The sequence below is a fragment of the Megalops cyprinoides genome, chromosome 6, assembly GCF_013368585.1.
Source record: "Megalops cyprinoides isolate fMegCyp1 chromosome 6, fMegCyp1.pri, whole genome shotgun sequence".
NCBI lineage: Eukaryota > Metazoa > Chordata > Actinopteri > Elopiformes > Megalopidae > Megalops > Megalops cyprinoides.
Genome location: NC_050588.1, coordinates 2,797,134 through 2,812,425, shown reverse-complemented (window position 1 = coordinate 2,812,425; position 15,292 = coordinate 2,797,134). Strand labels below are relative to the sequence as shown.

General features: G+C 43.6%; 1 protein-coding gene across 1 annotated transcript; it reads left to right on the top strand.

Moving 5' to 3' along the window:
* Window positions 1-1,213: 1,213 nt before the first annotated feature.
* On the top strand, window positions 1,214-14,067 carry ccdc65 (coiled-coil domain containing 65). The gene is made up of 9 exons (XM_036531398.1): window positions 1,214-1,378; window positions 1,730-1,961; window positions 2,713-2,880; window positions 5,688-5,857; window positions 6,099-6,237; window positions 6,720-6,917; window positions 7,265-7,483; window positions 8,841-8,993; window positions 12,168-14,067. Exons 2-9 carry the CDS (start codon window positions 1,818-1,820, stop codon window positions 12,435-12,437), a joined length of 1,461 nt encoding a protein of 486 aa, XP_036387291.1. The 5' UTR covers window positions 1,214-1,378; window positions 1,730-1,817; the 3' UTR covers window positions 12,438-14,067.
* Window positions 14,068-15,292: the final 1,225 nt, after the last annotated feature.

Here is a 15,292-nt window from a genome sequence, read left to right as displayed (position 1 = left end):
CTCTATCGTTGACATTGTTGTCATAGCGACGTTAACTGCTGGAGAGTGCTGTGTGTTGTTGCCGCCGAGTTCATGCATTAACGTTACACCAGAGAATTTGCTATCAGCTCCTAAATCGCAGATACAGAATGTGCCTCGTTGTCTCTAGTACACGATTTCTACAACTAGTGTAAATGTAGTTGTAAGTCTACCAAATATGATAACAATAATTCTGATTACTGTTTTTACTGTAAATCCATGCAACTCACAGTTACTGTAACACTTTATGTGTAACCACAATTAAAATAATATTACCGACGTTTAACAATAATATACTGTTACTATTCCTAATTTCCATGCTTGCAGAGAGCACTGCCATCCTATTGGTCAATTTCGGAACACGTCGTAGGAGATTCTCAAAAAATTCTGACATGCTAGACTTTTCTTCAGGGTGTCGTCGGGCGTCCCAGACGCCACATTTACATTTACGTTTACATTTATTTATTTACCAGACGCTTTTATCCAAAGCGACGTACAAAAGTGCATACAGTAAGTATTAGCGACAGTACGGGGACAGGATGTGTACAGTTCCACTATGAGACAGTTATCAGCTGAGAGCAAGGTCTGTTTGAGGATATTAACTAACCAGTAAAATTAATTAATTATAATACAAATTATTCATGAAATATATCCAATCAAACATTTTATTATATAAACATTTTAAAAGGACATAAGTGGCATGTATATGGTGCAGAAACTGAATCTTTGTCACGTTTCTTTCACCAGTGTCCATGTGTGAAATTGTTTTGGAATTATATGCATTATAAACATATACCGATGTTGAATTTTGTGTTTTTGCTGCAGTGCTTTATTTAAGACAGAAGAAAATAAAACCAAATATGAACCTATACAAATAATATGTGTGATATATCAGATTCAGTAACAGGCTAACAGCAAACCAGATTTTACCTTTGTAAAAAATAAAATAGAACATTATTTGAATACTGGAAGGGGAATTAAGAATAAAAAAAGAATATTCGCACTGATATTGAAAATGTTGCTTTATCTTTCGTATGTTTACTTCTAAACGTTAGTATTGTTCTGCCGTCTTTTTTTCTTCTAGAGTAATCATTGTGTGTACATGTACATGTTTTATTATTCGTTCTTTACCTCACAAAACACAATTTTCCTGACACTGGCTCGTTTGTTTACTTGGAATAGAATATCCGTGGACGGAGCAACCGTATTCTATTCTGTGACGTCACTTGGATCCCTACGTCCTTGTGCGTCCTGGCGTCACTACTGACCCGAAATCGTTACACCCCTTGCTATAAAGCTGTTGCTTTAGAGACGAGATGTAAACGCTGCAGCACGAGAGACCCATGTCGAGTTAGATAAGGTAAGAAAACGCAGATGACCAGTGTGGAATACATATAGAGTTGAGCGCAAGTAAATCCGTTACAAATATTTTATGTAAATTACTATAACTTGTAGTTCCTTGTTACTCTTGGAACGTTAGCTTGCTACCTGGATTGCACATTTCAGACCGTACAGTAACATTATCAGTACAGACCACCTGAGTCATACAGTAATTATTTTTCCTTGCTCATGAAAAAGAACCGCTTTTTTGCTGTTACCAAACAAGTACACTCTTTGCAGAAAAAAGTAAGGATGTTGATTTGATTTAACTGATTATAACAGAATTAATATACAAGTAGTATTGTTATAAAGTCACCACCATCTCTGTCAGTTGGTAGAAGAGAGGTAAAGCAGATACAGGTGGAGAGAGACAGTGGTGCTCAAACACAGCACATTAAGAGGGGAGAGGTGAGGCAAGTATGCCAAAGGGAGCCAAGAAAGCAGCAGGAGGGAAGCATGCGGGAATGACGGAGGAGGAGAGACTGCTTGTCCTACAGCAGAGAACCCTGGCAGAGCAGCAGATGGCAAAAAGAAAAGAGGACATGCTCACTCAGTTCCTCAAGGTAAGATGTCAGCACCCCATACCACTTGTGTACTTGTTTGACTCTTCTTGTGTGAAGTGTGAACACTGATTATTGTTGTCCCTGGGACTACTTTTGTACCTTTCCTTTATATAAAAAAATCACCCTTGAAAGTGTTTGCCAAATTACTAAATGGTAATATGTGTATTATGCACAAAACTTTGGATTTGAACTAGATGATCATGTTGCATCTACCCAGTGTAGCTGCAGATCATTGCCCCCTTCATTACTTTTGTGGAGTGGAGTTTGATTTTATTTTTTATTTGAATGTGGAAAGTATGTAATTTTGTATGTTACTGTTATATATGTCTGTTTAATGATTTATTTTGCAGATTCCCTAATCCATAGTGAGTTGCCAGGCAAATATAGTATGATGCATTAAATACAAAACACAATAATAAACACAGAACAAATATAGAACCATAAAAAATACAGAATTCATTACATTATTGTCATTTAGCAGGTGCTGTTATCCACAGCAACTTACATAAATTACAGTTTTATATGGTACCCATTTATACGGCTGGGTAATTACTGAGGCAATTGTTGGTTAGGTACATTGCCTAGGGGTACAACAGCAGTGCCCCAGCAGGCAATCGAGCCAGTAAAAAGTTTGAGACCATTTGATCAGATGGATTGTGTGTCTCATGCTTTTTTCTGTGATGTCCCCCCGGTTTTATGCCTGCTCCGTTTGTTTCCCGTTCCTGCATTGTCACCACTGTCCTCCCCACAGGACAAGCTGCAAAAGGAGGAGCGGAACAGCCATGTGAACCGGCTCAAACTGACGGACAAGTGGCGGACGCTGTTCCGGCAGGCGCGGGCGGAGGAGCTACGCCACGATATCGCTGTGCTCAGTCAGACCTTTGAGAGGGTGGTGGATCGCAAGGACAACGTCATCAAGGTGCGCTGCTGCCTGGTCCTTTTAACGATACCTTCGCTACAGCTCTGTCTGCGTTTAGCAGGGCACCGTCGGAATGAGCATGCAGGCAGTATGATGACATTATCGTTTGAGTGTCCCCGTTCTTTAATTATACAGAGGGTTTTTTTATGCAGGAGGGTAATTTGCTGGGCTGCGTGTAAGCCAGTGTGCATATTAGCAGGGCTCACATTTGTGTGTGTCAGTGAGTGCTTTGTGAACATGCACGTGACAGCCTCCTCCGTGTGTGTAGGGTGTGTAGTATAGAGCAGCGGTCTCCAACCTTTTTTGCACCACGGACCGGTTTCATATAGACAATATTTTCCCGGACCGGCACCGGCCCCCGTCGGGGGTTCGGTGTCACGACACGACAGAAATACCTGTCGATTAGGCCTATAAGTTTAGTATAGCCGCTTTTTCATAACATTTTAGTTTAAGTAGATCTACCGTGATGATATTATAAAAACATAAAGTGCATATGTTTCTCGAATGACCATATAATAAAAACATAACTCACCATGTCGCTGAATAAGTAGTAGCCCTGAGCTTATTTCCATATACAAGACTGGGAGACAGTGACACTTTATGTCCAGTCTACTCCGTAATTTCGTTTTTGTTGCCGTCATTGCGGAAAACCGCGCTTCGCAGAGATAGGATGGTGGAAAAGGAAGCAAGGTATCCAGTGCTTTTGGATATTCTCACTTGATTTTAATTTTTTTTATTATTATTAATGTCAGCTAGCTAGCTAGTAGAAAGTTTGCGGGCAACACAGCTCACAGAGACTGTAGTAGCCTATAAGTGATGAACTTGCGGCGCGTGCGTTACTCAAGTAAAAATTTGTGAACTGTTGTGGGCGCGTGACAGAGATATTAAAGTGGCGAGAAAAGGACCAACAGACTGCACCAATTTCAATGTAATTACTGCACGAATATCCTATAATTGTATATAATTATTATTTTATCATTATTTTAATATTATTAGGCTATTATTTTATTTTACCGATACAAAATATAAAAATAAATTATTTATCCTTTCCGTGCGGCCCGGTAGCGAATGTGCCGTTACAACCGTAATCGTTATAAAATGGTTCAGTGTCCCGGACTGCAGATTTTTCAGGTTTCCAAAATGCCCCACGGCATAGTTTTACATTATGGAAATCGTGAAGGTTATCTCTGTTAGCACACCATCAGAGAGACGTCTATCAAATGTAGCTAACTGATTGTGCATTTTCACTCCAGTCGAGTGCCCAAATCTACACGTGTAAGCAGAATTATCTTTTTGCTTAAACATCAAGGTGTTTCTGACTCTGTAGATATGTCTCAAAGACTTCAGGCGTTTTTCATCAATCAAAATCGTGGGCTAACAATCAGTCCACTTAGCAAGCTCGACGGGTGATGATGTGGTAACCTGACTTTGCTAACTAGCTAGCTGGTTAGCTATATTACCTAACGTTATACTGGCCTACACTCACTGACACCCTGTAAGGTCTATCTCATGCTCGCCCTGACTAACCGGTGATATGGGCCTCAAAACAACTGAATTCCTCCACATGCCGTGATTTATAATGGTTTTCGCCCCGCTGAAAACTTAGGGTCTCATCTAAAGAAGAGCAGAATATGGTTAAGCGACACCATTGCTGCTAATTATGTAATATTATGTATTATGTAAGCTCGAAAAAAAAACAATATAAATCGCAAGTTGGGATCACAATATATAATCCGGAAATCGATGGTAAGCCATAAATCACTAGAAGTACTTTAAAAGTGCGTTTTAAAAAATGTCTATGACTAAAATGAACCTGGGAATTTCACTTCCGACACCAGTGTGATGTAGCCACCAGAGTGTAGGGTCAGTATGTGGCGTGTGTGTTACTTATTTCGCTGATCGATAATGAACAACGTTAGCCAGTCAGCTGTTATGTCACTGACATAGGCCTATTGCTGAGGTAAATTTAGTACCAGTAATACCGGTGGGAGAATTATGTGACCAACTTTGTGAAGAAAACGTCACCACAGTGTTCAGTCGACATTTTAGAAACTGCAGATGAATAAATGTTTTTATGAATGTTAAATTAAGTTAAACAAAAAACATACACATAGTATCTACTGTACTTCCATGCTTTCCTGTTGTTCAAGGCTATAGATTTTCATCAGTGTTGCACCTGTTTTCCCTGGCTATACAGTGAGGGAAAACCTGTCTGCTGTGTGTAGTCCATATTTGGCAGTCTTCTACTGTGATTGGATGGCATGCACCATTCATTACATCAAAGTGTGGCATTTGGTTATGTGGATTAGTGTCATACACTTTCCATCTCCATGAGGAAAATAACTCTTCTTATATATAGGCCTAATGAGACACATCCTAATGCTGGGTGACACACCTTCATGTTGGGCCAACTCTGCCCCAGATGTGCAGCTCCTATGTCCAGATGAGTTTAGTAGTAACAGAGGTGTGCAGCTCTTTTTGAAAGCACTTAAGCGGTGTTTACACACACATACCTTCTTATTCAAGCCATCCTGATACTGTTTTATTCTTCAATCAAGATGTATGCTCCGTTAAGGACTGGGATTACATATACAGACATAAAATTCATTCATAACCCCCCCCCCCCCCCCCCCCATATCAAACTCACTCCTACGCCCTTGCCTGTGTGTGTATGTGTGTGTAGGTTCAGTATGTGGCATGTGTTCCTGTGTGCTTTTAAGGTCAGTGTGAATTATGTGTTCCTGTGTGTGTTTAAGGCTGGCGTGTGGTATGTGTTGAATCAGCAGCCGCCTCTGCCTGTGCTTTAGAGTCTGGTGTGTGACCTGAAGGAGGCAAAGCAGCAGTCAGAACACGCAATGCACTCTCATTTGGAGAACGTGGACAGGCTTGAGGTGCTCCATAGGGACAGGCTGTCCTTGCTGGAGCAGGAATGGAGGTTGCAGGCGGAGAATCTCCAAGCTGAGTTTGACACTGAGAGGTAAGCTGGCATTGGCCCGCATTTACTCTTGTCAAAGGGTAGAGTGCCGCATGGTGTGCCTCGGCTTGAGAATGCCACACGCCATCATCGCTCTCTCTGACAGAGGGGGAATTTTATTGTCCCAGTCGAGTCAACTCTAAGAGGGTGCACAAAATGACAGAACTGGTATTTCAGAATTGGACAGTGTGTGTATTTCTGTGCTTGTGTGCATGCGTATGTGTGTGCATATGTGTGTGTGTAGGGAGAGGATCATGTGTCAACACCAGCAGGAGTGTGCTTATCTGGAGGATGTGGGCTTTGCTGTAGAGCAGCATTACCACGATTTAGAGAGTGAGGCTCGGCTGGACTACCAGAGCACCTGCGACGATATCAAAAACAAGGTACACACACTGTACACTGACCTTAACCGCACTTGAGTCACCAGATTGCCTCAAACACAGTGACACCTCCCTGCACTCGCAGCAGTTTCCAAACCAGGCTACTTGTACCTCTAGGGTTCTTGTGATATGTCCACAGGATATTTTGCCTAAGTGTTGTCAGGGAAGATTATATTCAGTAGTTTGTTTATTCATTTTATCATATTCAATACATCTTTTTTATATTATGTGATTTAAATAAATGAAAGCCTATATAGATAATTTTTGCAATGGATTTGTGAGTTGAAAGTTGTGTGCAGAAACAGTAAATCTGGGTCGGAGCACACGTTCACATGATACAAAGCAGATTTTAAGAGTCACTGGTCTGCACTAATCAGGTGCCAAAATGCAGAATATTAATAAGGGGCTCGCTAAGTATGAGTGACTTCAGGATTGCGGCAAGTGACCGGTCCCCCTCTGGCTCTCCTACCCTCCCTACCCTGCAGACCATTGAGGAGAAGAATGCACTGCGCCTCCGGCTGGAAGGGGAAGTGGAGGAGCTGTGGCGGCAGCTCCAGCAGGCCAAGCAGAGCTATGGCGAGGCCACGGATGACCGGCGCATGGTCTGCGAGGCACTGCGGGCACGCGACCAGAGCAGCTCCAGGGAGATCGACAACCAGATGAAGAAGCTCCAGAGGATGCAGGTCAGAGCAGGCACTGGTTCTTGTTCTTGCTAGGCTTCTGCTCTGTGTGTGGGTGGTAATGTGATGTATCAGTAAGGAGCAGGGCTCATAACCAAAAGGTTGCTGGTGCGATTCTCCCACCGGGACACTGCTGCTCTACCCTCAGGCAAGGTACCTAACCCAGAATTGCCAGCTGTATAAATGGATGACGTGAAAATTGTAACCTATGTAAGTTTCTCTGGATGACGATTGTCTGCTAAATGACTGTAATGTTATGTAAGGTAATGCAATGTAATGTGTGCAGTGAGGCCGCTGGCTGTACGGCTGTGTGTGAAAGTGATGCCCCCCTCCCTCTCCCCTCTCCCCAGGACTCAATCACGCTGCTGCGGTCCAGGCTGAGCTCCAGCCAGAGGGAAAGCGAGATGACCATACGCGAGCTGCGGGTGGTCAAGGAGAAGGTGGCTCTGCAGGGCCAGCAGCTCAAAGCCCACCTGAATTACATCCGTGCTAAGCAGAGGAGCCAGCTCTCTCAGCTCACCATCCAGAGCAGTGCCGCCACCAAGAAGCTGCAGGCCATCATTGATAAGGTACACAGAGGTTTGCATAACCTGGAAACAGGGGACATACCACTTAATATATTATCTCATGCTATGGAGGCGTACCAGAAAAACTGGAGATGATGGGATGATAGGTATACGGAATAGATTTAACCTATACAGTTTGTAATGAAGGAAAAAGGTTATCCTGTACTGCACAATAACTGTAATAGCTAAATTCCTGTACTGCACAATAACTGCAATAGCTAAAATAATTAATCTACCAATATAACATACCTCATAATCCAGTAATAAGGAGATGTAGTAAAAAAAAAGGTTGTATTATTAATAGCAAGTAGTGCCACTGCCACCTGTACATTTCATATGTGAAAAGATTCAACAGAGATGCTGACTGGTAAAAAACTGATTAGCCACTAATATGCTCAAGAGCTGTTTAGCTCACTGGCATTGGCTGGGGGTTAATGACTTGTTCTGCAGTTTTCTGTACAGAATTAGGTCAGCTGAAACTGTTTAGTTATTTTTTTTCCTTAGTTGTTTTCTTAATTTCTTACTTTTTGTCTCAATTCTTATCTGGCTTGAGGTGACCTTACTAATGAGTTGCAGGGAATGTGGTACACCCACCAGATGACATATATGGACAGTTCTGTCCAAGAGTTTATGAAACCTCCGAATGCAAATATTTCTCAACTTTGAGCAGAAATCAGCCATTGTACCACCACAACCAAACCAAGCTTGCAGTGGTTTCAGTGTATAGAATTCCACCTGGAGCTGCTGACACAAAAGAATGTAAAAATAATTTTTTACAACATAGGGGGAAGGCCAATGACCATAGCAATAGCTGTCCTGACAGTGCTTTGTGAATACATAGAGATCTGTCTAAGTTACTGGCAGAAAACAATGCATTCAGGGAGTGTTCAACATGTAGTATTGACAGTTTACCATGGAGGAATTTCACAAGAAAGATGAGATTTTTACATATATTAACTACATAACAAGGACTTTAAAATGTGATACAATAATGCAGAGTTTTTGCTATAATTAAAATGTCCCCCATGAGGCAATTCTGGGTTAATTACCTTGTCCAAGGTAATTAGGGATTCGAAGCAGCAACCTTTAGGTTACAAGCCCTGCTCCTTCCTGCTATGCTACTGCTTAAATTTTCTCATACACAGTAATTTATATAAATATATAAAAACAGACCACAGAAAAAGAGTCCCATATCAACAGTTGCTGCAATTACAGTGCAGGCCTGCAACCCTAAACTGAAAGTAAATAACTAAACATAAGCCTGCCAGAGGCAGGGGTGCAGCACCTAAGGTGATTGAAAGGTGAGGTACATTGCTGATTTAGCCCCTGCTGAGGTCCATTTCCCTCTTTTCTCCACCAGGGGGAGAAGCTCATATGGCTAGCAGCCAGGTGCCGTAAGCTAGAGACGGAGAGGGAGAAGGTCCTGCCCTTCTACGGCACCTCCCTGAGCACTGAGGAGCAAAGCCAGGACAGAGCGCAGTGCATGGAGCCCCCAACCAATGAGCTGGCCCAGGTAACACACTCACAGTAAACACACGTTCAGTAAAGCACTCAGATACACACACACATACATTTGTGACACACTTTACATTACATTACATTATTTGTTGTTTACATTTACATTTATTTATTTAGCAGATGCTTTTATCCAAAGCGATGTACAAAAGTGCATACAGTAAGTGTAGTGACAGTACGGGGATAGGATGTGTACAGTTCCACAATGAGACAGTAGTTCTCAGCTGAGAGCAAAGTCTGTTTGAGGACACAATACTAGCTAATTTATACAGCTACAGGGTATAGGGCAACTAACAAGATCCAACTTCAAAACAACGCAATGAGTGCCAGAGTAAAGGCAGTAACAAGAAAACAAAAAACAAAAAAGCACACAGCAATTTATAACAGCACTAATCCAGATGGGGAGCTGAAAGATGACAGCAGACAGGAGTTGCGAAGTGCATGGTTTGGGGTGGGGCGATTGTGTGATAGGTCAGTCCAGGTAGAGTCTGAATAGATGTGTCTTCAGACCACATCTGAAGGATTGGAGTGATGGAGCTGTCCGTAGCGGGACAGGGAGTGCGTTTTACCACTGGGGAGCGATGTAGGAGAAACGTCGTTGCCTTGCAGAGAGAGAACCTCCCATTTTGTCTGTGCAAGGAGCAAGACGTCCAGTTGCTGCTGAGCACAGGGGCCAGGCAGGTGTATAGGGCTGGATTAGGTCTTGGAGGTAGGTAAGGGCTGTCCTGTTGACTGCAGAGAAGGCGAGGGTCAGGGTCTTGAATCTGACAGCAACAGGAAGCCAATGGAGGGATTTAAGCAGGGGAGTAACATGGGAGAATTTGAAGTTTGAAGATTAGTCGGGCAGCTGCGTTCAGAATGAGTTGCAGAGGCTGGGTGGTGCAGTCTGGGAGGCCTGCGAGGAGAGCGTTGCAGTAGTCTAGGCGAGGGAGCACTGTGGCCTGCACAAGGAGCTGCGTGGCGTATGTTGTCAGGAACGGACAAATCCTCCTGATGTTGTGGAGGAGGAATTGGCAGCTCCGTGACATGCAAGCAGTGTACTCCTTGAAGTCCAGATTGCTGTCAAGGATGACGCCCAAGCTCTTTGCTGATTGAGAGGATGGTATTATGGTGCCATCAATGGTGATGGAGAGGTCTTGCAGGGGGGAAGGGCCGGCTGGGATGAAAAGCACTTCTGTTTTCTTGAGGTTCAGCTTCAGATGGTGGGATGTCATCCATTTGGAGATGTCAGCCAGGCATGTGGAAATTCTTTCATTGACCTGGGGGGTAGAGGGAGAGAAAGAAAAAACGAGTTGGATGTCGTCAGCGTAACAGCGATAGGAGAAGCCGTGTGATTTAATAACTGAGCCAAGTGAGTTAATGTAAATTGAGAAAAGTAGGGGTCCCAGTACTGAACCCTGTGGGACTCCTGTAGTGAGAGGGGTGGGTGCAGAGGTGGAACCTTTCCAGTAGATCTGGGAGGATCCACTAGTCAGGTAGGACTTGAACCAAGAGAGGGCAGTCCCAGAGATGCCCATCTCTGACAGCTTTGAGATTAGTGTTTGGTGTCAAAAGCAGTGGAGAGATCAAGGAGGATGAGGACGGATGACAGGTCGGAGGCTCTAGTGGTGTGGAGAGCCTCTGTCACTGCCAGGAGTGTGGTTTCTGTTGAGTGGCCAGCTCTGAAACCTGACTGGTGGGCGTCCATGAGGTTGTTCCTGAGAAGAAAAGGGGACAGTTGGTTAAGTACTGCATGTTCCAGGGTTTTGGATAGAAATGAGAGGAGAGATACCGGTCAGTAGTTCATAACATCTGATAGGTCAGTGGATGGTTTCTTCAGGAGTGGAGTAACCAGAGCTTTCTTGAGGTCTGTGGGGACAATACCAGAGATTAGTGAGGCGCTGATAATTGAGATAAGAAATGGGGCGATCTCATCGGATATACAATATATGGACAAAAGTCTTTGGCCACACCTGTTTTTCAGGGTTTGGGCTAGGCCCCTTATCTCCAGTGAAGGGCAATCTGAATGCTTCAGCATACCAAGACATTTTGGACAATGCTATGCTTCCAACTTTGTTGTTACAGTTTGGGGAAGGCCCTTTTCTATTCCAACATAACTGTGCCCCAGTGCACAAAGCAAGGACTATAAAGACATGGTTTGATGAGTTCGGTGTGGAAGAACTTGACTGGCCCGCACAGAGCCCTGACCTCAACCCCATCGAGCACCTTTGGGATGAACTGGAATGGAGAATGCGAGCCAGGCCTTCTCTTCCAACATCAGTACCTGACCTCATAAATGCTCTACAGAATGAATGGGCACAAATTCCCACAGAAACACTCCAAAATTTTGTGGAAAGCCTTCCAAGAAGAGTGGAAGCTGTTATAGCTGCAAAAGGGGGACCAACTCCATATTAAAGTATATGTATTTGAATACAATGTCATTACAATGTAATGGTCAGGTGTCCGAATACTTTTGTCCATATAGTGTAGATTGGAGCAGAGCAGAGGGGATTGGGTCCAGAAGGCAGGTTGTGGCATGGTGGTCTGAGATGAGTTGAAGCACTTCCAAGTCGTTGAACGGCATGAAAGAGGACAGGTGATTGATGCAGTTAGTCGTGGTGGTCAAGGGTGTTGTTGAGGGAGTGAGGGAGTCCCAGATGCTGGTCACCTTTTCCTCAAAGTAAACCTTGAAATCATTGGCAGAGAGGAGAGAGGGGGATGGAGGAGGAGGAGGAGGGGAGAGGAGGGTGGAGAAGGTGGAGAAAAGTTTTTGTGGGTTAGTTATGTTAGCATTAATTTTGCATTGGAAGAATGAGGACTTAGCTGATGTTGTTGCGGTTGTAAATGCTGTTAGCAGAGAGTGATAGGTAGCCAGGTCCACAGATGATCTGTATTTCCTCCACTTCCTCTCAGCAGCTCGCAGCGCAGTCCTGTATGAATGGAGGGAATCAGTCAGCCATTTTATGCATTTAGAGGATGCTCTTATCCAGAGCAACTTACATAAGTTACCATTTTATGCATTTATGCAGCTGGATAATTAATGAGGCAAAGGGTAAAGCAGCAGTACCCCAGCGGGGAGTCAAACATGTAAACACTTATGCAAAGGGACCTTTTTTGTTTTTCCCCTGTTCCCTTGACTCACTCTGACCCCCCCTTGTCCTCGCCTTGCCTTTGCCCTCTCTCTCCTGCCCAGGCCATGCACGACTACTGGAACCTGGAGGGGGTGTGGCAGCGCTACAACCAGGTGGAGCTGGATCGGCTGTGCCTGCAGCGGGAGCAGGAGGCCCTGAGCGAGGAGAACGCACAGCTGCGGGCCCTGCTGCGCCAGTATATGGACGGCCTCTCTGTCAGCGACGAGGTCTTGCGCCGCCGCAACCCCCTGCTCATAGTGTCCCGCCCCGCCCGCCAAGAGCGTGCGTCGCCACAGCGCGCCCGCACACACGTGGTGCAGCATACACGTTAGGGGTATGCTCAGAGGGTACGCTCAGCTCATCCCTGTCCCCCCACCCACATTCTTCTTTCACCTTTTGGATTTTTCATTCAGGGTCACATCACACTAAAGCAAAGCAGCAAAACTCATTCAACTCAGTCATTACCTGCAGAAGCGCAGGGTCCCCAGGTGGGGCTGGTACACAGAGGTCCAAATTTCTTTTTTTGCTTTTACCACCCCTGCTCCAGCATCCATCCTGTACAGGAAGGGATGTATCCTTCATCTGCTATCACAGCAGGGATTTCAACTTTTTTCAAGTGCTTCACACAGACGCAAGAGTACAAGCATCAGGGGATCTACACATCCTGTTTTTTTTTTTTTTAAACCCTCCTATCTCTGAAGTGATTTCCCTCTGCAGCACTGGAGTGTACCAAGCAGAGACTGGCTGAAGGAGAGGGAGCACCTGTCTCTCAGACATACCAGGTGGCATCCTGGGAGAGTTTTGTGAAAGGTGGTGTGTGGCTATCACATCCGTTCGCTGACATCACTTTGTCTGTCCAGTGCACTTCTTTAACTGGGGTGTTCAGCCCCTCCTGTGGTTCGTTCAACAGCTAGACACACTGTACCATTCTCCTTGTTGTGTAGCATTCTCTCTTGTTCTGTTGAACAGAAGAGAATGCATCCATTCTTTGAATCAGGACCTATAACTAGTGAAACATGACTGTATAACGTGGCATAAGGGACTTTTTTTCTAAACTGCTCTGCACAGATTCAGTCATCTTCAAAATGTGGAATGCTATTTCAGACACCAACCTGAAGATCCTTTTTGAAGACCCTTTCTTCACAAATAGAATACACAACCCTCATGCATAGAATACACAACCTCACAAGGGGTGAAAATGGATGCATTAACTCTCCTTGTGTTGAAGGGGAGTGTCCATCAAGAGTCACACTAACCCCTGCAGATGAGCTGTCTGGGTTTTTCTCTTTTCTTAACTGGTTCTGTTGTTGATGGCTCATTGGCGCATTCATTTGCTGACATCACCTTGTGCACTTCCTCAACCAGGTTTTCATTCAATGGCTGGACACTCTCTAGCGTTTCCTTCCCCAATTTTGTCATTCTATTGGACAAAAACAAACAGATCCATTCTCCTTTACATTTACAAGACATTTTATCATGCTTATCCAGAGCAATTTACTAAATTAGGGTACAGACATCTTTGACGCAGGATTACCGTCGTCCACTAAAAAAATGACTATTCAACATCATGGTCTTTTTGTGGAGTAACAACTGGGGTTTTTATATCAAGTACAATCATGTCATGATTCAAATTTCCAAAGCAGAGATTTCTCCATCTGCAGATGTAATCTGTTGCGGAGTACAACATTTTTTGGCATGTCATAGGATCTACAGTACCATCCTCTGCAATGAGATGATGTGAACAGTAATGCACAGAAACAGTCACGCTCTGCAGACTGAAAGCAGCACTGAGCTTTCAGCAGCCCTCATACTGATTCCAGCAGCTTTCCCAGTGTCATCAAAAGGACACAGAGTAACAAAGCTCCATGAAGGCTTGCTCATGTGTTATCACTCACATGAAGAAGACAAAACAGTAACAGAACTGAGAATAGTCTCATAAATTATGCATATTAAACTTGTATTAAAAACACCTAAACACTGTAACTGAAACATTTTATTGGATTAAGACAGACATGTACACATGTTGAATAAAGATGTAAAATTTTTATGAGCTCTTTCATAAAATGGTAGATGGCAATACACATTGCTTATTTGTTCCTGGGAATGGTTAGAAACATTCAGTTAAATAAAGATGAATTGAAGATAAAAAGGATAATGACTGCATACTTAATTTCAGATTCCACCTTTTTGACTCTGAGTTTGACTGTTTGTACCTATAAAATGTGTAAATATCAGATGTGTGGATGTGCTAGCATGTGTAGCTAATTAATTTTTTTGATTTCTGGTATAAACACTTTTAGCATTAAAGAGGAGGAATTTTGGAATTGCCAGTTGTGCATTAGGCTCATCTCACCATATAACCTCTGCACGCATACAGGGTGCTGAGGTGCCCCGAATGCAGTCCCCTAATACACCCAGACCAGCAACTACCCTGTTAAAATTACCATTTGCGATGAATAGGCTATAGGCTACTTCATACACATAAATTAGCTTTTTTGGTGAAAATTCTTTTCTTAATGTCACATTCTAATATAACACACGCTACTACAATGTGAATCAAACGTTTGTCAGTCTTGCAACTACCAGACCCCGTTGCACACAGTAGACAAGAATATACAAATAGCCAAGACATCGTTAAACAAGTCCAAAAGGCTGTCGCGCACAGAGGACAAGAACATATCCACATACGCACAATATTTTAACAGCACAACAACACACGTCGGTGTCGAGATGCTTTCCTGGATCCGCTGATCTTCCGTTGTGATCTTTTTAGAAGCTGGTGGTGTACCAAAGAAATCCAAAATTCGTTTTTTGTGCCATTGTGATGGCTACCTTGAATGATGCAACATTACTAACTACTAGATGACTAGGGACATTCTAAAACGCTTACGTGAGTTAATGTTCCAAAACTGCGATCAATGATCACCAAATTTCTCTCGGACATCTCTTGTCAGAAACACTTCCTCCAGTCAAAAAATGTCCCAATGTCCCAAACAGCGATCAATAACCACCAAATTTATCTGACATCTCACATTCTTAGGTAAATAACAACAGAAGAATTAATTTAAATGTTTTAATACGTTTATCTGGCAGAGTGCTGTGCCTGTGATGTCTGCCTTTTCCAACAGGGGGTGCTGCAGCACCCCTACTTCCCACGGCCCTGAGTGCTGCTGTTGAAAATTAACAT

Bases quoted from the DNA above. Each gene is read 5' to 3' on its own strand.
- ccdc65 (XM_036531398.1), top strand. From the start codon at position 1,818: ATGCCAAAGGGAGCCAAGAAAGCAGCAGGAGGGAAGCATGCGGGAATG. The intron at 7,484-8,840 runs GTACACAGAGGT...TTTCTCCACCAG, and splicing joins TGCAGGCCATCATTGATAAG to GGGGAGAAGCTCATATGGCT. The intron at 8,994-12,167 runs GTAACACACTCA...TCTCCTGCCCAG, and splicing joins CAACCAATGAGCTGGCCCAG to GCCATGCACGACTACTGGAA.